Raw genomic sequence first — 23672 nt, forward strand, 5'->3', positions numbered from 1 at the left:
CGTGTGTGTGTATTATTATTATAATTATTTTCTTAATAATTGTGTCTTCACATGAATGTGTTGTGAGAAACTATGAGCATTTAGCATGACATTATGGCTGTCTGGAATAGCACCAAATGGGAATGTGGAGCCATTCCAAAGGTTACTGTTCACCAGGCAAGATCAGTGGAGCATAATCCTGAATTATATGCCTTCCATTCCATGTGCCAGGAGAGAGCATCAACCCGGTATGCCACCTACTGCTAACCGTTAACCGCACGGCCATTACCTAGCATCTGGCACCTGCCTCAAAGCACTTTCCATCTCTCACCAACACTGCTCTGGAGCTTCGTGGGGAGTTTAAGAGTCAGAGAAATCAACCGGGTGTGTTTTTTATGGGAATAATTGCTCCGTTACCTAATGACCCGACCTAATGACAAAACTCTTTCATGTGTCAGGCTCTGCATGGTGCCAGTTTAAATAATAAGTCTTACAGAATGTAGTCACGAACATCTTGGAAAAGAAGAATGAAAGTGTTCCTGTTTCATCTTGTAAAATATCAAATCGCCATGCTACAGCACGTTGAGATTGTGTCTCTGGCCAAGCACAATGTAGTTTGGGTGATGATGGCTAATTTAAGCAGTCACACCTGGCCTGATTCAAATTAATCTGAGCTACAGTACACATCTGTTGCGAGTTAATAGATGCACAAAACAGAAATCAGCCATCCCCACACACACACACACACACTGTTTTTTTTACTCCATATTTCTGTGCGGTGAGCGGTGACACCTATTATATGGATACAGTCACTAGCCAACGCATGCCAAGTTGAACTCAGCGCAGCGACACGTGACTTGCGAACACGCCTTAACTGGAAGCTCCACCCCTTCACTCGCATAGAATTGGACGTGTCTGTTTCAGACTCGCATGTGTGACTAAAATGCGATGTGTGATTTGCTAAGCTGCAGTCGAAGCACAGATGTGCCTCCATGTATCATTATTATTGCTTTTATAACAAGGTTGTAGGAACTCTGCACCATGTTGTACCTAACAATGCCGCTTAACTGTACTAAAACTGTAAACCACGGCCTCTTGGGGCTTATTACTTTGTTATTCAGGCATGGCAAGCAGCATGTCTGCAAACCGCTGGAAATATAGTAGAACTCCGGTCCAAAATCCCTCTGTCGTCTCTTCACTACTATTGAAACTGTCAAACAAATATGAACATATTCATTTGATAGGAAAGGACAAGTATAGGCCACAAAGCTAGATACAAGATGTATGACAAATATCTACCAGATAACCAGTTAAACAGTCCCACATATGCCATACCACCAACCCAAACTAAAAAATGTCAGCGAAAAATAATTGGGAATCTTGTTCCAAATAACAACTTTGTTCCAAATAACAACTTCGGGTAAAATTACATTATTTGAAGTTGCTATTTCAAGTTGTTCTTGATTTGTGCATTAGGCAAGGCTCTAACATCAACATGTACTGTATAAATGGACACACTGGCAGCATATTTACATTAAGATATGCTATTTGAATGTAATCCTCTTACTCAGAAGACTGTATTGACAGAGAACAATGGCTGGTTCTCTCGCAGGGCTAAAATGGGAGTTTGCAGTCATTTATCACTGTTCTTGCGACAGTTGTTGTGGTGGGATGGTGAGTAAATTGCCCTCAGCTATCGGGAGGTTATTCCTCTAGAGATAAACAACATCAGGCGCAGTCAGTCTGCACAAGCTTTTCCTTTTTTTCCTGTTATTTTTATCCAAACAAACTTCTCATAGGTCAGGACCTCGAGGAGGAATGGAGGGGATTTAAGAGTTCACTGGCATTATGTTTATTTCTTTAACTGACAGAGGAAAAAAACACAGAGTTCCCCCATCATACCATCGTCTCTGTTGAAATTGAAGCCCCGCTTGTAGCTATCAGTCCATCTGTCCATCCATATGTCAACCACTTTGGTCCCAAACAATCTGAAATCATGAAATTCGCTGTGCACCTTCACGTTTCCCGGAGGATGACCCCTAGCGATTTTGGTGAAACAATTGCCTTTTTTCTAGCCCCACCTTAGGCCAAATCTTCCACTTGCACACAAGATATCTCAAAACCATTTTGCTAAACACATTTATGCTACCTGGAAGATGAACCCTAACCCTTTGAGAGACTCCATGACCTTTTCTCTAGTGCCACCCTTCACAATGTTTCTATTAAAGTTTTCACGTGTAAAAAAAACTAAACTGGGCTGTTACCTGTTAGTACCTCTTTTAATGGCTGTCTTAAAAAAAAAAGTCTTAAAGTTAGCCATATAGGCAATATAACTATCCTGAGCTTCCGATCCTCTTTTACGGAACTACCTTGGATGAGGTTGCTTAAAGGCCTCTACCACACCAATACTCAATATACAGACCCCCCCCCCCCTTCCTTACACGACCACCATCAGCAGTGTTATCCAATCACTCAGGGACTGTGGAATCCTGGGTAAACTGACACTCTTGTTTGCTTTGACTTGAAAGCCTGTGAAAGTCAACATGGCCGCCGCAGGAGCTCCCACCTTCAAAGCTATGATAAATCCTAGTCTGACAATGATATGATACACTGTATATGCAACAACAGGATGACTTGAGAAGAACAATGTCTTTGTCTGTTAATTTGACTACTTTAATCAGCACTTTAAACAAAACATTAGGCCTCAGAATGAGAGGCACGCACACACACATGCACGCACACACGCACGCACGCACGTACGCACGCACACGCACACGCACACACACACACACACACACACACACACACACACACACACACACACAGACACACACACACACACACACACACAGATTAGAGGACCCCCCAGTCATAATGGCAGGTAGCGTGACTGATGATCTTAGTGTAAACCTCAGGTGAGTCCTTGTTTCATCAGAGGCTCAGCCTGTCACTCAACCTGTCACTCAACTGAAGCTAGCTCTGAAAGCCTACTGACAGCAGACAAACACATTTTCTTCTAAATCTCTCCACCTCCAATCTCTCCTGGTGTCTCTCTCTCACCCTCGGTCACTGTTTTATTTAAGTCTCTGTCATTCTTTTCTTACTCTTTACTTTTGAGTGATTAACGCCACATTTAAAGATGAACACAAGCTGGCCGTGCCCCAAAATGCTCATTAGTAGCGGCTTACCTTTGGATTATGGTGTCTGTTCACATGTCAAAGAGTGCCGGTGGGAACCTTTAACAGCAATTTGTGTTCTTTTATTGTGACAAATGAGTGCCATCCCAACCGGTATTATAGGGATGGTAATTTAAATGTTTTCATATGTCTTGCATGTTGTACCTTGCCATCTGTCACAGTGGTGCATTATTGTGTAACAAATGGTAATATACGCAAATAATCCAAGCCTAGCCTTATAATGTTGTCAAACTGACATTTTAACATCAGTCATTCAAGACAGTTTTGCCATGCATGCATGCTCCGTTCTCACATTCATATAATTTTGTAACACACAAACATAACTCAGAGCTCCCACAGTATATAAACACAGTTCCCTTGTTTACCCAAAGGCACCCACTAGTCCCTCGTATAACCAATATAACAAATTCCCGTATAACAAATTCCCTGTAACCAAAGGCCTCCTGTATAACCAAATTTCCTTTGTATACGTAACCAATCCTCCCCCCCAGACGCATGTATACTCGAAGTCTTCCTCTACGTGGGACTTTTCAGAGAGATGGGTTTTCAGCAGTGGTGGAAAGTAACATTGAGTACATTTACTCAACTTGAAATGGGACATTCTGCATAGTGAGTACTTTTACCGATTAAGTATATTTTGACGCCAATACTTTTGTACTTTTACTCAAGTACATTTTTAATACCTGACTTTTACTTGTAACAGAGTATTTCTACATGGTGGTATTGATACTTTTACTGAAGTGAAACATGTGAGTACTTCTTCCATCACTGGTTTTCAGTTCACAGAAAGATCGAGAGCAGCTCCTCTGTTTTGACTGGAGTAAACAGAAATCCTACGAAGGAGGAGGAGGAGGAGGGGTTCAGGTCCAGAGGATTAACTCTGCCACTGTCAGCATCACATGATTCCTCCTCAGCAAGTTCACAACCAGAGGAGAGAGAGAGAGAGAGAGAGAGAGAGAGAGAGAGAGAGAGAGAGAGAGAGAGAGAGAGAGAGAGAGAGAGAGAGAGAGAGAGAGAGAGACTGCTTCTCGGAATGCCGAGCGGTCGGAAGGCAGACAGGGAAATCATATTTCTCTCTTTATTGTCCTTTGTGAGGTTGTTTTTGCAGTAAATTTCCTTCACAAAACGTCCCTCCCCTCCTACGTCTCTGTGTGAACCACGAAGACACTTCACTCATCCCTCTTCCTGTCTCTCTCTTTCTCTCTTACTCTGTCTCTCTCTTCTCTTTTTTTTTTACTGTCACTCCTTTCTCACTTACTGTCTTGCTCCCACCCTCCCTTTCTGTCTGTATTTCTTTTCTCTGTCCTTCTCTAACCCTACCTTCTTTCTATAAAAGGTAAACTATGCCAGAGAGACGGAGGATCTTACCGCTGACAGAGACAGGCTGTTGGCCTGTTTGCTGTATAGCTGGGAGAACTTACATATACTCTGCTATGCATATGTGTGTGTGTGTGTGTGTGTGTGTGTGTGTGTGTGTGTGTGTGTGTGTGTGTGTGTGTGTGTGTGTGTGTGTGTGCGCGTGTGTGTGTGTGTGTGTGTGTGTGTGTGTGTGTGTGTGTGTGTGTGTGTGTGTGTGTGTGTGTGTGTGTGTGCGTGTGCGCGTGTGTGTGTGTTTATTTGCAGCAGATGTAAAATATACATAATACAAACAGACGTGATAGCCAGCACAGAAAGGAACACTGAATAGACACACAGGGGCCATCCACATACTTGTGTGTGTGCGTTACAGCTGACTGGAGTTTATTGGTCGCGGTCCGCGGTCATTAATAATTCCGATCCAATTTTCCACCAGGAATAAGCCCCTTTTGCACTTCCATTTGTATGAACTGGAATATATAATCACTCTTTCTTACATGCTCGCTCACATGCATCTGTACATGAGCACGCACGTGCGCTCGCGCGCACACACACACACACACACACACACACACACACACACACACACACACACACACACACACACACACACACACACACACTGTACCCACCTCCATCCTCAGCCTCCAGTATTCCCTGGAGGTATTTGAAGGATCCGGACTGCTTGGGTTCGGTTACTGGTTCTTCATAGTCCTGCAACATCTTGTACACGTCAGACTGCATGTCAAAACCGTTGCCGTTGCCATTGGTATTGCCGTTGCGGGGCACAGGGGAATGCACAGGAGGCTCGGGGCTGAGAGAGATTAGAGAGAACAAGACATTAATGGAATACAAGCTTAGGGAGGCCTGCTAGATGATGGATGACACTATCTTTAGTCTTCAGTCTAAACTCAGGAATGATCAAAGCACTGCTTCTCAACTGGTTGGGCACATTGAGTACAATATAGAATGACTAACCCTAAAAATGTAGTTGCACGAATAGCGAAAATAGCAGATACAAGCTCACAATGTGTCGAATCGCATCCTTTTTCTTTTTTTTTAAATAAATAACTTATTTTTCCCTTTATTTATGTTCGCCTATAAGGACAGGCCCAAAATAGAGACGCCATGCAGGGTCAGTGGTTAAATAACAAAAATCGGTGTTGGTCATGCACAATGAAATCCTGTAAATGTGCGAATTTGAGGGTAAAACCTTTTGACATTTTCACACTCACAGGTCTGGTCTAAACATTACACTTTTACACTTTTGGGCTCCAGGACCACTGGTTGAAGATCACTGGGGTAAAGAATGTGTGGTGGTTACGGGGTGTCAAACAATGCAGATTGTCAACAGATACATCAATCATAACTTCAAGGTTTAGAGGAGTCTTAAAACCTTGTCTAACACAAACACAAAACGGATATAAAGATAGTAAATTTGGGGTGATGTGAGCTTGTCTTCTTAGCAGGGTCTGGTCACTGTATTTCTTTTTTAAATATTTTGTTAAACCAGCTGGAGTCCTGATGTGGACTCCCGACTGAGACATGGAATGCAGGGAGTTGCAGTACAGTAGTCTAAACAAAATGAGATTAAAGCATAGAATGACGTTTTGCCAGATTGCTGAAAAGCAAGCAGTAAACGTCTCTCGGCAGAAAAAGGAAGCCTGGACAGTTTTCTTGTTTTTGAATTATGTCAAAACAAAGTGTGCAGTCTCAATACTGAAGCTGTGACAGCGGAGATGCAGAATAGAAGAGGTTTCAGCTGGATTCAATCCTACACCAGCAGGTAGAATGTTTACTCAGGAAGGAGTCCGAATCATCCATCAAAAATATAATGACTCCCTTATTGTAGGTTGCAAGTTACAACTTTTTCCACCCGTATATTTACAGTACCCTCCATCCCTCAGTGTGTTCCCAAACGGAGCAGGATGCATCTGTCATTTACTGTTGACATTCTATCTTCACATTCTTGTACATGTGTGTGTTGGCGTTGATTGTGAAGTGCAGGTTTGTGACGCAGCCACGGTATCTGACATGGCTCTGTGAAGATCAGCACAGCCACTGATGGATTAGTGGACAGATTCTCTCACACTGGTACGAAACACGTTGTCTCCTGACGGCCCTACAGGTGCCTGAAGTTCTTAACAGGACAATTTACTGAATTATATAGAAAGTGTGTGTGTGTGTGTGTGTGTGTGTGTGTGTGTGTGTGTGTGTGTGTGTGTGTGTGTGTGTGTGTGTGTGTGTGTGTGTGTGTGTGTGTGTGTGTGTGTGTGTGTGTGTGTGTGTGTGTGTGTGTGTGTGTGTGCCCACATGCATGGCAGAGTATTGTAATTGGTCTGTTTATTTGTGTGATTGTTTGCAAGATCGGATGGGCAGATTGAATGAATCTTGGTAGAAATTATCGATTGTCTGCCCCAAAGAAATACTTAACTTTTTGGGTTTAAATAATCAAAGGTCAAGGTCATGGGCTGACTTTTAGCTAAGTAACGACAACACGTGGCATTTTTGTCATAACACTTGATGGGAATGATAAGTAGGCTGTAATAGAACTATTACATTTTATGTGAAAAGGGTCAAAGGTCAAGATCACAATCAGATGTAGAAAAAGACATGCTGGTGTGGGCATGATTTGCACCCCACGGTGCATTTGTTCAAAGTATGCGTACGTGTGCATCTGTGTCTCATCCATATGCATTAGCTCTGTGCGCATGTGTCTCATCTCATCCATGTGCATTATATCTGTGCACATGTGTGTCTCGTCCATCTGCGTTCTCTCTGTACGCATGTGTGTGCCATAAGTTTCAGTGTGTTTCATCACCTGTGTGTGGCGCTCAGATTGAGGCCTCCCATCTTGCTTGGCAGACATCGGTCTCCGTTGTGAGTGTTGTTCTGAGTGTTGTTCTGAGTGTATAGCCCCGCGGGGTTGTTGTACTGCGCATGACCCGTTCCGTTGTTCCCGTAGCCATAGCTGTGGTGGCCGTTGTTGGGTCTGGAGTGGCCGTTGTTCATGATGTGGTTGGGCTGGGGCGACTGAGGCGACAAGGGCGACAAGGGCGACTGAGGTGGCTCGGGGGTGTATGCGGGTTTACGACTGTAGCCGCCATATCCACTTGTAATGGGACGGAAATTCTGTAAAATAAAAAAGGGGGGAAAAACAAGAGAGAGACGTTTTAGAAGAAGAAAAAAGGGTACAAAAATAAGGAAGAGAATAATGAAATTTACTGAGATCAAAACATAAAGAAAAAGAGTGTGGGAAAGAGACAGAGGCACAATGATGCCAAATGTACTTGTCTTTATGTCTCTCTCTGCTACACTTCCCTCCTCCCCCAACACGCGGCACCCAGTTTACACACACATTTGCACCGCAATGGAAATAAGCTTGCGAGTGTTTTATCCTTCTGACAGTTATACACACATATATGTTCATGTATATGCTATTTTGTCAATACAAAAACGCAATCAATCAATCAATCAATCAATCAATCAATCAATCAATCAATCAATCAATCAACTAGTAGATTATAATTGTAATAGTAAAATATGCTGTGGAAAAGAAGGAAAAGGGACAAGAAGAAGAAGAGAGAAGGAGGAAGAACAGAAGGTGACAGCTCTCTCAGTATCTCCTACCATTACGTTACCTGCATTCACCTGGTAACTTAGGACTAAAAGCAGTTCATGAGAAATGACAGCGAGAATGAGAATGCATCGCATGAGAAGAAGAATTCTATGGTATTGTGCTGTGGAGCCATTAAGGGACCTGCCATAAGTGTTTGGTTGCGGAGAGAAGAGGAGACACTGACAGATGGGGGATTAGGAAACAAACCTAATGATGTTCCAACTGCAAAAGCCACAAGTCTTTAGAGGCGACAAAAGAGGTTGTTTCCAAATGAAGCTTTGCAGCCCTGTGGTTTGAGAATACATTTCTCTGCTGATTGTTTTGTACATCTACTGGAAGGTTTATAGTAGTAGCATAGTTGTTCATAGTAGCAGTAAGCAATTCAGCAATATAGTTAAAATACTATGATATCTGTATACTGTATAGGCTACCCTACAAACAGACGTTTTGTCTGTATTTTTAACCACTTAATCGCTATATACTTAGTTGACCGGGGTTCCCCAGGGCTCTATACTAGGTCTGCTAGTATCGTCTATACCACATTTTGTTGCCAAAAATAGCTGATTGACAAGCATCGCTTGTAATGCTATTTTCGCCGAATGTTTGCCACAGAAATAGGGATGCTAGGGCTCAAGTGGTTCAGTCACTCCACTCCATAAGCAGGGAAATACAGGACAGATGCACCACCAAAATGTACCGTACATTTCAACCAACAAATACTTTAGACTGGGAGTCTGTTTACAGTCATACAGATAGCAAGGTACCTTTAATGGCCCGGCTTAGAACAAACAGCTCGGTGACACAAATGACCAATTCAGCATTGACCGCCACATGGCGCGGGGCTATCAGTGCGCACTTGACCGATAAGGTTTACTGCCGCCGCTGGCTGGTCTGTCTCTGAACAGCTGAACTACATAGATAAAAGTGCATTGAGAAGTGTGTTGCGATGATGTCACCGCCTCTGATAGCGCTTTAGTGTGTTGAGTATCGGTCTGGACTGGTGATAGCCGGTGGTTTAGAATGACGATTGCAGGGCCTGCACATTATCATAGCCCTGCACTGTAAACATTTCAGCTGAACTGAAGTGACTTGTTTACAAGTTGGGCAAGACACTGGGAAGGAATGGAGGCTCATTCCTCGGAGGAGGATTGTTGTTGCTTCAAGCCGCTGGAGTGTGTGTGTGTGTGTGTGTGTGTGTGTGTGTGTGTGTGTGTGTGTGTGTGTGTGTGTGTGTGTGTGTGTGTGTGCGTGTGCGTGTGCGTGTGTGTGTGTGCGCGCGTGCGTGTGTGTGTGTGTGTTCGTGTGCGCGCCTGTGCATGTGTGTGTTTGGTTTAGTCGAGTTTGAAGTGCCTGGTCCACAGGAGGTAGGAGGTTCAGGGTGTTTACAGACAGGACCCCTGTCCTCCCAACAGATGGAACTGCTGCATGTAATCCTGTCTTCACCCCTTCCCTGGACCACACACACACACACACACACACACACACACACACTTACACGCGACCACACGCGTGTAAGTGAAAAATACCATTTCTAATAAGCACTTTTCACAACCCGGGCAGACCTCCCCCTGTAATGTACCATCAAGCCCACAGTGTCAACTTGAGAGAAGGGATGTCCTGGCCTTGTCTTTGCCTTGTCTCCTGCAATCAAAAGACAGATTGATTCACAGACATCTGAGACCTTTCTCCTCCTCCACTCCACCAACCGCCTGACAATGAAGATGAATAGATCTGCAAGAACTAAATGCTTTCGTCTTCTAGGCGTTGAGGGTTACGGTTTGGAAAAATAAATCAGCACTTCAAGTCTACTACCGCCCCCAAAGCCAGACTCTGGTTGGGCAATACATCAGACCAAACCCACTCGCTCCAGTCCTGGTTTCCACTGCTAGACCAAGACCACTTTGGACCAGCTAGGACCAGACCAGGACCAGATAGGACCTGCTCTGTTTGCCTCCATATCTGAATGATCTCCATCTCCATAACAACATCCTGCTTCCAACAGAGGTGATTTATTTGACAATCTGGGCTTTACTTTCAAATAAACAAAACACCTATTAGTCTAATGCTGTATTAACATATGTGGCATTCTCCTGCCTGGGTAAGCCTCAGCTGGCTCTGCAATACAGAGTATACACACACACGCACGCACGCACGCACACTGTACTTGAGTCACCATTACAACACTTCTCAAGAGAGTGAGATAAATGGAGAGTGAGTCTGATTTCAAGCATCTCTCACCAGCTCTTCTGTTAGAGTGACTCTCTCTCTACTCTCTACTCTCTCTCAAGGACACCTGGGGGTCCGGGGACCCCCAGGTGTCCTTGAGAGAGTTCCAGGCGGTCCAAAGCTAAATGATTGCTAGTTAGGAAGTACCATATTGTTACTTACAAGCCTGTTACACAGAGAGTGTTAGAATGGAACCAAATGGAGCCTTACCGATCAATTTGGTTCCATATGTACACTCTCTGAGTTAAAGTCACTGAGGATTTTAAAGTGTACACTGCAGATAATCATCAGCAACTGTATCTGCGACAAGCCTTGCTTATTCATGTCTGGGCAGAGAGAAAAGAAGAGCTGTGTATCTGTGTGTGTGTGTGTGTGTGTGTGTGTGTGTGTGTGTGTGTGTGTGTGTGTGTGCGTGTGTTGTAACTCGGCTATTTCCGGCATTTATAACGCAGGCCCCCAGGTGCTTCATAATATTGCTGTCCTAAAATGTTGATGTCCTCACAAGTACAGTAGTACACAGTGGTGGAAAAAGCACTAATTTTTTTTACTTAAGTAAAAGTATGAATACTACAATGTAGAAATACTCTGTTACAAGTAGAAGTCAGAAATTCAGAATTTACTTGAGTAAAAGTACAAAAGTATTGGTATTATTTTGATACCATTGTACTTAAAGTACCAAAGTAGAAAGTACTCATTATGTAGAATGAGTACACAAGTTTTCAAATGTATAAAAATCGTTTGAAAATAGCAGATCTACAAGCTTGTAGATCTGCTATTTTCAAATGGCCGTAATGTAAAATGTTACTTTACACCACTGGTAATACAAACATGTGTGAGGGGATGTGGGTGGGAGTTGGTGGGTGGGGAGCTCTGCAGTGTATTATATTACAACAGTGTTCCTGCAGTGACATGACAGTAAAGTTCTGACATCTATGACTTCTAATCTGTGTAAAAACACGACCTGTGGACGAAGGCCAGGGCAACTCACACATGCACACACGCACACGCTAACACACATACGACCACACATGACACGGAGAGATGAGAGAAGGGCCATGATGATTTGTTGAAATGTTGCTTTTATTGCAGGTGAGACACACAACATTTATTTGGTGTCTCCCTGGGACCCAAACTTACAAAACTACGCTACGAATAAATTACTTAAGTCCTATTACAAGAATAGTGGAAATGGCAGAGCTTGTAGAGCTGATATTTTAACATTTGTTGAATGTTAAGCATTTCAGATTTTTTCTTTTCCTCAAAATCTTTTGAAAATATATTTTTGTAATTCCTGAATTTCTTCTGAAAATCTTTTGGAAAAGTTTTAAAAGTTTTTTGGAGAAAACAGTTGTAGGAAAGGTTAAAAAAAAACAAGTGTTACTACTCACTGCTGTAAGGTTCTATAGCATCATGGCTCAAATTACCGATCTTCAGTGAGCGTCACAGAGTGCAAGTCAGTTAGACATGATGAGCGCCTCCACCAATCCAGGAGCGCCTTTACTCCCAATTACAGTGCCAGCACCAACATGTGGTTTGGTGTGAACGTTTCTGTTTCAGCTGACGCACACAATACAGACACACACACACACACACCCCACACAACCCTTTTTGGCCCACTTTCCTTACAACATGCTCTTCTCTGGGCTCGCACCGTCTGCTGCAAATAGATATTTGCTGTGAGCGGATGGCAGATTTATATGGCAGCACATCTGGTGCTCAGCTTATAAAAATGCCAGTTTGGTAACATTGAGGGCCCGTAAGTGCTTTCAAGTTGCTCTTAAAAGTATGGTGGCCGCCTATATTTTCATTAAAGAAATCAGCCGTAAGCCCTCTGTCCCATTAAAGAGATTGATTTTGCCCGTTTCTAGGGCTTGAGAGCGTACAGGTTTCAGTGGAGGCCACACCTTGGTGTGGCGGTCACGTTCAAACGTTCACGAGTCAAACCTTATCACCTTATAAATCACCTATAGTTACCTTATCTTGCTTTCCCCACATTGTCAAAACATTGTAAACTTATTGTGAGTGGGGAGAAGGGTTGAAACAGCTCCAATCTCTGCATAAACAAAAGACTACACATGGGACTACATATGATCTACGTACAGCCTTATCCTAATCTCTCTTCATCTCTCCCATTACATTTTTCACTCTTGAATCTCTGGGGGCCGCTCTGCCTGGCTCTGATGGAGACACACTTGGAGAGGACGAAGGACAGAACACACTGACAGGACAGTGACTTGTTTATGAGAAGCAGCTCTGTCTGCTTTTAAATTCAGAGAGCCATCACATTTCACTGACCCGTGTTATGAAAAAAACATGGCTCACGGTTCTGTGTACAGTGTGCGTGTGTGTCAGTGTGTGTGTGTGTGTGTGTGTGTGTGTGTGTGTGTGTGTGTGTGTGTGTGTGTGTGTGTGTGTGTGTTTTGAGAAAGAAAGACATAGGAGAAAAAAAACAAGTTTATGTAGGGGACAGGGTATTTGTTGTGTTTGCCCATCCTGGCCGCCCGAGATATCTTTGGCGCAGACCGTTTCTACAAATCACAACAAGATCTATTGAATGTTCATGTTTTTTTATTATTACCAAAAAACATTGCATATCAACGTTTCCAGATGCGGGCCATGTCAACTCCATCCTAGATTTACAAGTCAAGTACAAAGTAAAACTTTGAAGTAGATTATAACGGATTGCTATCGTACCGCCATACAAACCGAACGGCACTGATTCAGCACCAGCTGGCTTCGCACCGCTCGGCGCAGGCATTCACCCGGCGCAGGCATTCATCCGCGCAGGCATTTGCTCGGCGCAGGCATTCGCTCGGCTCGGGCATTCGCTCGGCGCGGGCATTCGCTCGGCGCGGGCATTCACTAGGCTCGCGCCCCACTTGGGCATTGCTCACAGGGCTCAAGTCCGCTGCAGATGGCGTGCCTGCCTTGAAACCTCGAGATTCAACAGATCCATGGTTTGCTGAAACGTATAACAGCAATGTTTTTTTCCTCTGGCGATTGGGTTGCTTACTTGCTTTGCGTGTGTGTGTATACTGTATCCCGTGTGGGTATGTGAACACTATGCATGTCTCTTTGTTTCTTTAACTGAGGCCCCTTTTAGCCAGGAGTCATGGCCGTCCTCAATTCATCAACCTGTCAAAAAGCTACACTTATTAATAAAGGACTGGGACTCTAGAATTACTGCTAGAACCTCAGCCCGCAACCAAAGAGTCTGGTCAGGGAGTTTGTAGATGACAGGGAAGGGAGGCAACAGGGGACAGGGGTGCAGAGTGGGGTCAGTAAGAGGGGAAAGGTGGATAGAACCTAATTGAAATCATATGCATGTCCTTAGCCGAGGACTTATTAGACCTCAGCATCAATTACGAGTGCACACCCAAATGACCCTCAAACACACACAATACATTTGAGCCCACAGACACACACATGCACAACCGTAGACACGCGCACGCACACACATGCATGCATGCACACACACACACACACACACACACACACACACACACACACACACACACACACACACACACACACACACACACACACACACACACACACACACACACACACACACACACACATATGCATGCATGCACATGCACACACACATATACAGAACCCCTGCCTGGCATTTCCACCCCCTGCATGGTAAAAATCCCCTCCGGACCAGGGAAATTAAGCCTTTCACATGGCGATCTGCACCAGTAACCAAACACAAACCAGTCCCTTTATTGCTCCCTGCAGCCTGGCCCTGGTGCCTCTGTGGGAGGAGGGACAGTCCAGATCACTGGAGAGCACCCAGGAAAACACTATCTGGGCCGGCTGACTTTAAAGAAGCCCTAGAATAAAGATGCCAAGGATGGGACGGTGATGTCATAAGTAATGTAACGTGTAGTAGTTTCATGTTGATACATTATTTTTGTCTTTTTGTCGACTGAAAGGGTCGTGAAATGAAGTAGATTGTGCGTTTGAAGGGAAACCGTGAATTTCAAGCACTTTCACTAGACAACACTTAGTTGTGACATCACTGGATTCTTGATTCGAGTCAGGATCTAGCCGACTCTCTGGGAGGTCAGTCAGTGGGCAGGAGCAGGAATGAACCCAGTGGCCAATAGCAGGTAAAGTGAGGGAGAGAGAGAGAGAGAGAGAACTGGTTCCGTGAGACTGATCAAGGCTGAGATCAGATGTGCCCTGAGAGTGCTGAATATTAGGACCACATGCAATCACGAAATCAACTGACAAACAGAATCAAGGTGAAAAAGCTCAGATTCCTTAATGAGTTCACCTATCAACCCATGTAGGCTAGATGAAGACATGTAGGTGAAGGAGAGTAAGCCGGTGAAAGTATATTGTAGCCTTGAGACAGAGGACTTGATATTTGCGCATAACAATGTAGTTTTTCCTTCTAGACCAGTATCCTGTTGTTCCTGGCTCCTGTAATGATCTCCTATGATTTTATCTACAAAGGGGGCTGAGGTTGCTGTGCTATCTTTTGACAGTTGACTGTGCATAAGGCTGGGAGACAGTGGGCCCAGTACAGAATGATCTCAGTGACCCCATCCACTCTCCAACACACTGACAGCCAGCAAGGGCCTCATTAGGGAAAAACCCAAACACAGATTTGGCCACCATTTATAGGGATTAGTGGCTGATTAGTGAGCACAAACAACCAAATAAGTGGGGTCACAAGTTGATAATCTCAGAGTGCCTGCATGTGAATGCAAGTGAAAAACAAAGAAAAGTCTTTCTACTGTAGCCTACTTAATAGCGTTGCCTAGGTTCCTGGCTAGAGACAGAGAGGTATTTGACCAACAAAATATTTTAGCAACCTACAGGGGTAAAAAGCCGCCTAAAGTCCCCATATTTGTTCAAACGTATGAAACCTTCAGGGTACTTTATGGTGTATATTTAAATCTATTACTGGAACTTTACTGTAGAGTGTTTTAAGGCAACACACACCCTTTTAACATTTAACTAGCCTAAGTGACTATCTACATTTGTCACTCCATCCATTACTTTCTTGACATGTTACTTTGTACCTATGAAACATTGTGTTTATAGCTCTGGGGTCGTACCCTTGATATCATTGTGCTGCATCGTGAACTTGCTGGCCTCTTTTTTTTTTTGCTTAAAGGCAGATGATTCCCCATGACAGCTATAGGGAAAGTAGAGCCCTTGTTCCATTCATAAAACAGATCCGTATCATGCACACTTTTTCTCAAGTCAAACAAATTCCAAGCACTGAAAGAATTACAGTCTGTAAGTCATGCAAGGACTGGATCTGTCAGCTCCTATTAATGTTAACTCGGAGAATCGGGCCTCTGCTGCCAGTTTCTGGGCTGAGAATCGGCGAGGCTCCGGAATGGAACCCTCGATGACGTGTGTTCCAGATTTCTCAAGCTTCCGCGTTCTGAGGCCTCATTCTTCTCCGCAGGGCCAAAGTGCTTGGCCACAGTAGCCATTACTTTAATAACACAGCAGCACGCATGAACAGCATTCTGGTGTCATTCGCCAAGGAATAATACTTAACATTAACGTTGACCTGTAGGGGCATCGTCAACTACTCAAAGAACCACAGTGAAGTTTTGAGAAGGAAATTCTAAAGTTTGAAGAAATAACAGTACATGATATTGCTTTAGCGTTTAAAACAATAAAGTGGTCCAAAGAGTAAACATCCCTGGAATGCTGTTTGACAAGTGAGAAAGAGGCTCTATTTCTGTGGCGCTGATTCAGTCCTAGCCACCTCTCACATTTACTGTATTCTTCTAGCATGCTTGTCATTTGTCATGAGGTTCTTTGTTTTTTTTTAGATTATGTGAAGATATAAGAAATCAGTTCTAAGAATGTGTGACCAAGCCATTGACCATGTCATCATTGTCTCCATGAGTCATGTGTATTATTCTCATCATGTCCTTGTCCAGCCTTGCCTGGAAAGGAATCTAGTTTGTTGGAAATGCATCATTGCTTCCTTTCAGGTTTTTCCCCAAAATGGAACGAAACAAAGGGACGCTCCAAATAATGTCCCAGAGGTGGTCATATCCAAAAATATAGCCCGTCTTCAAGCTTTTATGAGAAACACCCACGTTCCCTCCGTGAAAGGAAAGACCTCACCGCCTCCACGTGTCACTTCCTGTTTGGTAGCTCATTCCCAGGCGCACCGCTGGAATTTCCACCACAACGTGCTGCTAAAGAATACCTTGCGCAAGGAGGAGGAAGTGTCAAACACAGGAGGAAATATCCCATACAGTACATCATGAACAATGACCTGAAGGAACTGACAGGAGGAAAAACGTTCAAGCTATTCATTCGGCTATGCGTTGTGGTCAGCGGTATTTCTGCAAGGGAAAGCACTTTGCGACGCTACCTCTGGATTCTCTGTTGGAATACACTTCCAAGCAATTCTTTGCGTTGGTTCGAATCAGGGAGCCACAGATAAACCCCTGGGGGACCCGGGTCAGTGAAGTATTTATATCGGGTTTAAGTCGTTAAACACTTTCCTGCGATCCCCAAAACTTTCTGATGCACACACGTCATTTTTAAAAGATGTAAGTCTTCCGGTTATTGTTGTGTCTGTCAGTTGTGAGCATCTTTTGCATTGCTCCCCTACCAGACTGCTCATTTATATCTGTCTGACTGCAGGCCAATGCAGAGTCACACAGTTCAAACTCTGGTTTGATTCAACAGCCTGCAGACCTCCCAAAGCGTGCATTGTCTCTTAGTGTGTCCGGGGAACAATCAGTATTGTTGTGCGCCGGTATTTTCCTGCAAGCATATCCCAATACAGTGGGAGAGAGAGAGAGACAAAAGAGAAGAAAGAACTTTGGTCTTTTATGGGCCCTGGGGGGGCGGATGTTTCCTCCTGTCTCATGTGAAAAGGAATCTACCTGAGCGTGACGATAAAGTGGTCCTGACTCTGCAGTTTCCATCGGTCCAGTTTCACATTACAAAAGGAGACGCCGCAAGGGACTTCTACACTTTAAAAGGGAGACCGAGACCACAAGAGATATTTTAGACTGGACGGAGAGATGACGAAGAGATAAACAGGAGGGGAGACAGAAGCAGATGGACAGAGAAGCAGAGAGTGGGCAGGGTAGTAGACAGAGAGGGAGCGAGAGAGAGACAGACAGGGACAACAGAGCTGAACAAGATGGCAGAGAAAAAAGAGTTGAGGGGAGAGAGAAGCAGATGGATAGAGAGACAGACAGCAAGGGGGGGGGGGGTAGCAGAGAGAAAGCACACAGGAATAGCATGAGATACAGCAATTTGCCATTCTTACCCACACGCAAAGTGGTCCTATCATGCGTGTCTCTGTTTGTATAAATAGTTGTTCCAACTCACATTGTTCAGTATTTCCTCATGTTAATCAAAGCAAGACCATGAGCCACTGAGACAGTGATACACATACAGGGTCTCCCCGGGACTCTCACGGGACTGAACTAAAACACAGAGAAGACTAAAAACATTGGGACCTTTCACCTCATACATCACTGGATGGATTTACACATTGTATCACAGCCAATGTGTACATGATTATTACATCACTGAGTAGCAATAAACTACTCCAAGAGGCTTCTCCAACATGGACGAGGATCCAAGCCATAAATTCAAGTTCGCCTGTTTGTCATTTCCACAAGTATTCTGTCCGCACACTACAATGAAATGCTATAACATACAATGCTAGTGAGTCATATATCACTGCATTATCTGATCATGAGAACTACCAAAGGAATATAGACAGACCATCTCATTGTAAGGGTAGCTCATGAACTGCTCAACTCGTTTTTCTTTTTCCATGCATATGCCCAACTCCTTTCAATCTGAGTGGGTACACACAGAAAATAATAGTTCTTAAATGGTTTTAAAAGGTTCTATGGTTCTATGAAGATCCATCTCCTACTAAAGGACCATTTAATTTACTCAATACTTCTTCACATTCCTCATATGGTTCTAGCTAACCTTTTTGTCAATTTTGTTATGGTTCTTTGAGGCACCTCTACCCACTTAAACCCTCGCATCCCATTTTTTGTGAACATTCACCAAAAAAAACAGATCTACAATCTACAGACCCCCCCCCCCCCCCCCCGCGACTGACTACCTCACTTTTTTTTTACCGTTTCTTGATAAAAAATATTTATTCTGTTTTTGATCGCCAATGCCGCAACGGCACCTTCTGGCGGTGCGACCCCACTTTAGGTCCCACAGTTTGAGAACCGCTGGACTAGAGATTGGAGAACCTTTAGAACAGGGGTACTCAACAGGCAGACCGCGGTCCATGACCGGACCGCGGGACACCTCTCTGCGGACCCTGGGAAAATTATATATATATATTAGTGATGCGCGGGTCGGGTTTTTTCATGACCCGCCCCGCCCCGCGACGGAACCCAACCCGCCTCAACCCGCCCCGCGAACCCATATATAAATCTATGGATTAACCCGCCCCGCGACCCGCGATTTTTTTTTTATTCTGTAAAATCATGGTTAGAAAATAATCCCCAAGTGTATTCGAACTGTTTTATTGTTATTATTCTTATTCTTATTAGGAATAAAGACAAAACAAGAGCATCTGATTTTATTTATTTTTTTGCGTGTGAGAGCGGCTGACCCGCTCACCCGCAGCCTGCATAAAATTCTCCGAAATTCTGATTTGACCCACCCGCGCCGCGGGTTGACCCGCGGGTCCCGCGGGTTACGGGTCAACCCGCGCATCACTAATATATATATATATTTTTTTAATAACTATAACCCTAACCTACCCCTAACCCTAAAACCGAAATAAAGTAACAAAAAACGGGGGAAAAAGTGCCCGAATCCGTGCGTGCATGTGCGAACCCTAGCCTTATTCAAAAATGTGGACCTTCAAGATTTGTTGTTGAGGACCCCTGCTTTAGAATAACAAAAAATGGTTATTCTATCTTCTATCTTACTTTGAAGAACCAGTTTGGTTCCAGTTGGGAGTTGGCACTATTATTTTTCTGTGGGTAACACAATACTTGACTGTCTGCCTTGTATGGCATCATACAGCCATTGGTGAAATGACAGATAGGGTTCATTTCAGGAATTTGTTTGCCCATTCGTCCCCATGAAAATAAGCCCACAGTGCAGTACACTGAGACATGGAGAGCAGGCCTCGCGCCACAGCTAAAGGGACACAATACATGACAAATGGTTTCTGTCACATGTCTGGGTCACAGTATGCTCATTGTGTGGCTGTTTCAATTACACTTATCCCTCAGATTCTGTGCACATTTGAGTGCACAGCGGGGTGTTATACGCACGCGCACACAGTACACAAACAAAAATGACACACGCACACAAGCAAATGTAAAGAAATCCCACATGCAAATAAACACACGGCATGTGAATGTACATCGGTTCACGGCATGCACACCCGCACACACACGTGCATGTACAGCACACACACACACACACACACACACACACACACACACACACACACACACACACACACACACACACACACACACACACACACACACACACACACACACACACACACACACACACACACACGCACACAAACACACCTCCTCTTCCCTGTTTACGGCCCTGTCTGCCTGCCAACACTGGGAAAGTTGGAGGAGATCAAGTGCAAGAGCTCATCTTGCCTTGAATATCCGTTTGGCAGCTTGTACGATTGGAGAACAATCAAGACACTATTTCAAAACCACTACAGCGAACAGTGGGACGCATTATCTCATTCAAAACCATGTGAACGATAGCGGAACCGCAAATTATTTTGCTTGTTGCCATGGATGCTTCTTGTGAGATAAACAGAGGCCGCAGATATCACACCCAGGCTACAAATGAGTCATCTAAGTAGTAGATTGCTAGTCTAAAATAAAATCTAGTTGAAAACAACCCAGGAGTTATTACGGGGCCAGAGCTCTGCTCTGGACACGTATTGTTATTCGCATTATTCTGTCACTTCTTCTTCTGCCACTTTTCGCAGTTCTGGCTGAACCGTGCAGTCGCTTTTTACGAAACTCGGCCATATGGTAGATGGTCATGAAAAACGATCAAGAAATAATTCTCACACTCATTTGTCAAAAGGTGGCGCTATAGCACTCAATTGAAAAATGCCAACTTCTAACAGGTACAACTCATGCCCTGTTTGACCTACAGCCATGAAACTTGGATACACATATGCGTCTCCTCATGCTGAACAACTTTCACACTCTGACTTTTGACCTCTGACCTTTAGATCTCCCACCATTTTGAATTATATGAAAAGCAGTCATTGGATCCTAACTTCTGCATTTTTTCACTTATGGAAAATCCGTTGGAAATTTTTGTAGAAAGTGGTCCAAAGTTCAAGTGTGAAACGTTTCGTGCAGATTGCTCAAAAATCCCAGGAGGAGATAGATTTTAACTATTACAGTTTTATGAAAATTATTCATCTGTGCCTAAAACATACATGCAGACTCACATTTCTTTGAAACTTTGCAGAAATGTAGAGGGTCATTCCAAATATCACTGAAACCAATCTTACTCCAATTGGCCAAAAGGGGGCGCTATAGCAATTTTTTGAAAAGGCAGACTTTAAACAGGCATAAGTCATGCCTCGTTTGGCCGAAAGTCGTGAAACTTGCTTACACATGTGCCTTGACTCATGAGGAACACACGTATCGATTTGACCATTAAGCTCCGCCCTTAGATTTTCCGCAATTTTGAGCAGTTTGAAAAATACTTGTTTTTGCCAGTTCTGGCTTAACCGTGCATACGCTTTTTACGAAACTCGGCCATATGGTAGATGCTCATGAAAAACTACCAAGAAATAATTCTCACACTCATTCGTCAAAGGGTGGCGCTATAGCACTCAATTGAAAGTGCCAACTTTGAACAGGTACAACTCATGCCCTGTTTGACCTACAACCATGAAACTTCGATACACACATGCGTCTCTTCATGCCCGACAACTTTCGTGGTCTGACTTTTGACCTCTGACCTTTAGATCGCCCACCATTTTGAATTATATGAAAAACAGTCATTGGCTCCTAACTTCTGCATTTTTTCACTTATGGAAAATCCGTTGGAAATTTTTGTAGGCAGTGGTCCAAAGTTCATGTGTAAAATGTTTCGTGCAGATTGCTCAAAAATCCCAGGAGGAGATAGATTTTAACTATTACAGTTTTATGAAAATTATTCATTTGTGCCTAAAACATTCATGCAGACTCACATTTCTTTGAAACTTGGCAGAAATGTACAGGGTCATTCCAAATATCACTGAAACCAATCTGACTCCAATTGGCCAAAAGGGGGCGCTATAGCAATTTTTTGAAAAGGCATACTTTAAACAGGCATAAGTCATGCCTTGTTTGGCCGAAAGCCGTGAAACTTGCTTACACATGTGCCTTGACTCATGAGGAACACATCTATCGCTTTGACCAGTAAGCTCCGCCCTTAGATTGTCCGCAATTTTGAGCAGTTTGAAAAACACTTAAACCCAGGATTTTTCAGCTATTTGCGTGAAACTGTATCATCTGTGTGATCTCCTTTTTCACAGTTACTTATCTGTTGGGCCAATGGCGTCTCCCTTAAATGAAGGCCTCACAATCTCAGGGTCGCCAGTTCAAGCCTCACTTGATGCAGACTTAATTTAAGTTGAATTGCAAACATTGAATACATGTGCAACTGTTAAAGGTAATGATGAAATGCTTCTTGGAGAGAGTATGTTTTTTTAATGTATGACAAACTTCATTGTGAAAATAACCGATCTACAATCTCAAAACTTTTCAGATAGCAACATGTTTCTGAGCTTGTAGATCGGCTGCTTTCACTGGTTCACTTTTATCTTCAACAGATGACCTCAGCCTGGACAAAGCTATAGCCCTATAGGTAGTGTCTCAGCCTGTGAATCCAAAGGTCGAGAGTTTGATTCCTGTCAATGGCAATAGGTTGAGATGTTAATGGGTGAGGTTTTTCACCTGGGATTGCCCCCCTGCGTCCTATATATGACCACCTCAGCTGGGTTGGGCTGAAAAGAATATTCGCCTGTTGGACACATGTGCCTTGACTCATGAGGAACACATCTATCGCTTTGACCAGTAAGCTCCGCCCTTAGATTGTCCGCAATTTTGAGCAGTTTGAAAAACACTTAAACCCAGGATTTTTCAGCTATTTGCGTGAAACTGTATCATCTGTGTGATCTCCTTTTTCACAGTTACTTGCCTGTTGGGCCAATGGCGTCTCCCTTAAATGAATGCCTCACAATCTCGAAGTCGCCAGTTCAAGCCTCACTTGATGCAGACTTAATTAAAGTTGAATTGCAAACAACATGACTGTATCAATGAATACATGTGCAAATGGTAAAGATAACCTGAAATGCTTATTTGAGAGTACGTTTTTTCAACGTATGACATACTTCATTCTGAAAATAGTTGATCTACAATCTCACAACTTTTCATGGTTTGTGAGCTTGTAGATCGGCTACTTTCACTAGTTTTGGTTCTGAGGTGATGTACAATTTCTTCATTGGTAAATGGTTTGTGAACAAGTGATCTTAGTGTTAGTGAAACAGGGGCTTGGTTCATGAAAGAAGGCGAGAGTTTATGATCTTCAACAGACAATATCAGCCTGGACAAAGCTATAGCACTATAGGTAGTGTTGCAGCCTATTAGTCTGAAGGTTAAGAGTTCGAATCCTGTTAATGGCAGTAGGTTGAGATGTCCAATCAAACCATTATGTTTCCATCTCTCTCTCTCATCAATCTATTGTTTCCATGTCACTCTCTCTCTCTTCAATCTATTCCGTTTCCATGTCTCTCTCTCTCTCTCTATTCACTGGCCCCGTATTATCGCTGCTTGCAGCTATATTTACGGGGCCAGAGCTCTGCTCTGGACACGTATTGTTATTCGCATTATTCTGTCACTTCTTCTTCTGCCACTTTTCGCAGTTCTGGCTGAACCGTGCAGTCGCTTTTTACGAAACTCGGCCATATGGTAGATGGTCATGAAAAACGATCAAGAAATAATTCTCACACTCATTTGTCAAAAGGTGGCGCTATAGCACTCAATTGAAAAATGCCAACTTTGAACAGGTACAACTCATGCCCTGTTTGACCTACAGCCATGAAACTTGGATACACATATGCGTCTCCTCATGCTGAACAACTTTCACACTCTGACTTTTGACCTCTGACCTTTAGATCTCCCACCATTTTGAATTATATGAAAAGCAGTCATTGGCTCCTAACTTCTGCATTTTTTCACTTATGGAAAATCCGTTGGAAATTTTTGTAGAAAGTGGTCCAAAGTTCAAGTGTGAAACGTTTCGTG

The 23672-nt window shown here is 43.6% G+C and overlaps 1 protein-coding gene across 1 annotated transcript in view; it reads right to left on the bottom strand.

Annotated features, from left to right (window-relative positions):
- pdlim4 (PDZ and LIM domain 4) overlaps nucleotides 1–23672 on the bottom strand; it is a 61987-nt gene that overhangs the window by 7749 nt on the left and 30566 nt on the right. Inside the window, exons 4-5 of the mRNA XM_084073638.1 lie at nucleotides 7354–7664; nucleotides 5165–5346 (exon numbers count right to left, since the gene is read on the bottom strand). Of these exons, the coding sequence (XP_083929764.1) occupies nucleotides 5165–5346; nucleotides 7354–7664 (493 nt within the window). The remainder of the gene's footprint in view (nucleotides 1–5164; nucleotides 5347–7353; nucleotides 7665–23672) is intronic.

Source organism: Gymnoscopelus microlampas, assembly GCF_963454915.1.
Source record: "Gymnoscopelus microlampas genome assembly, chromosome: 12".
Lineage (NCBI taxonomy): Eukaryota > Metazoa > Chordata > Actinopteri > Myctophiformes > Myctophidae > Gymnoscopelus > Gymnoscopelus microlampas.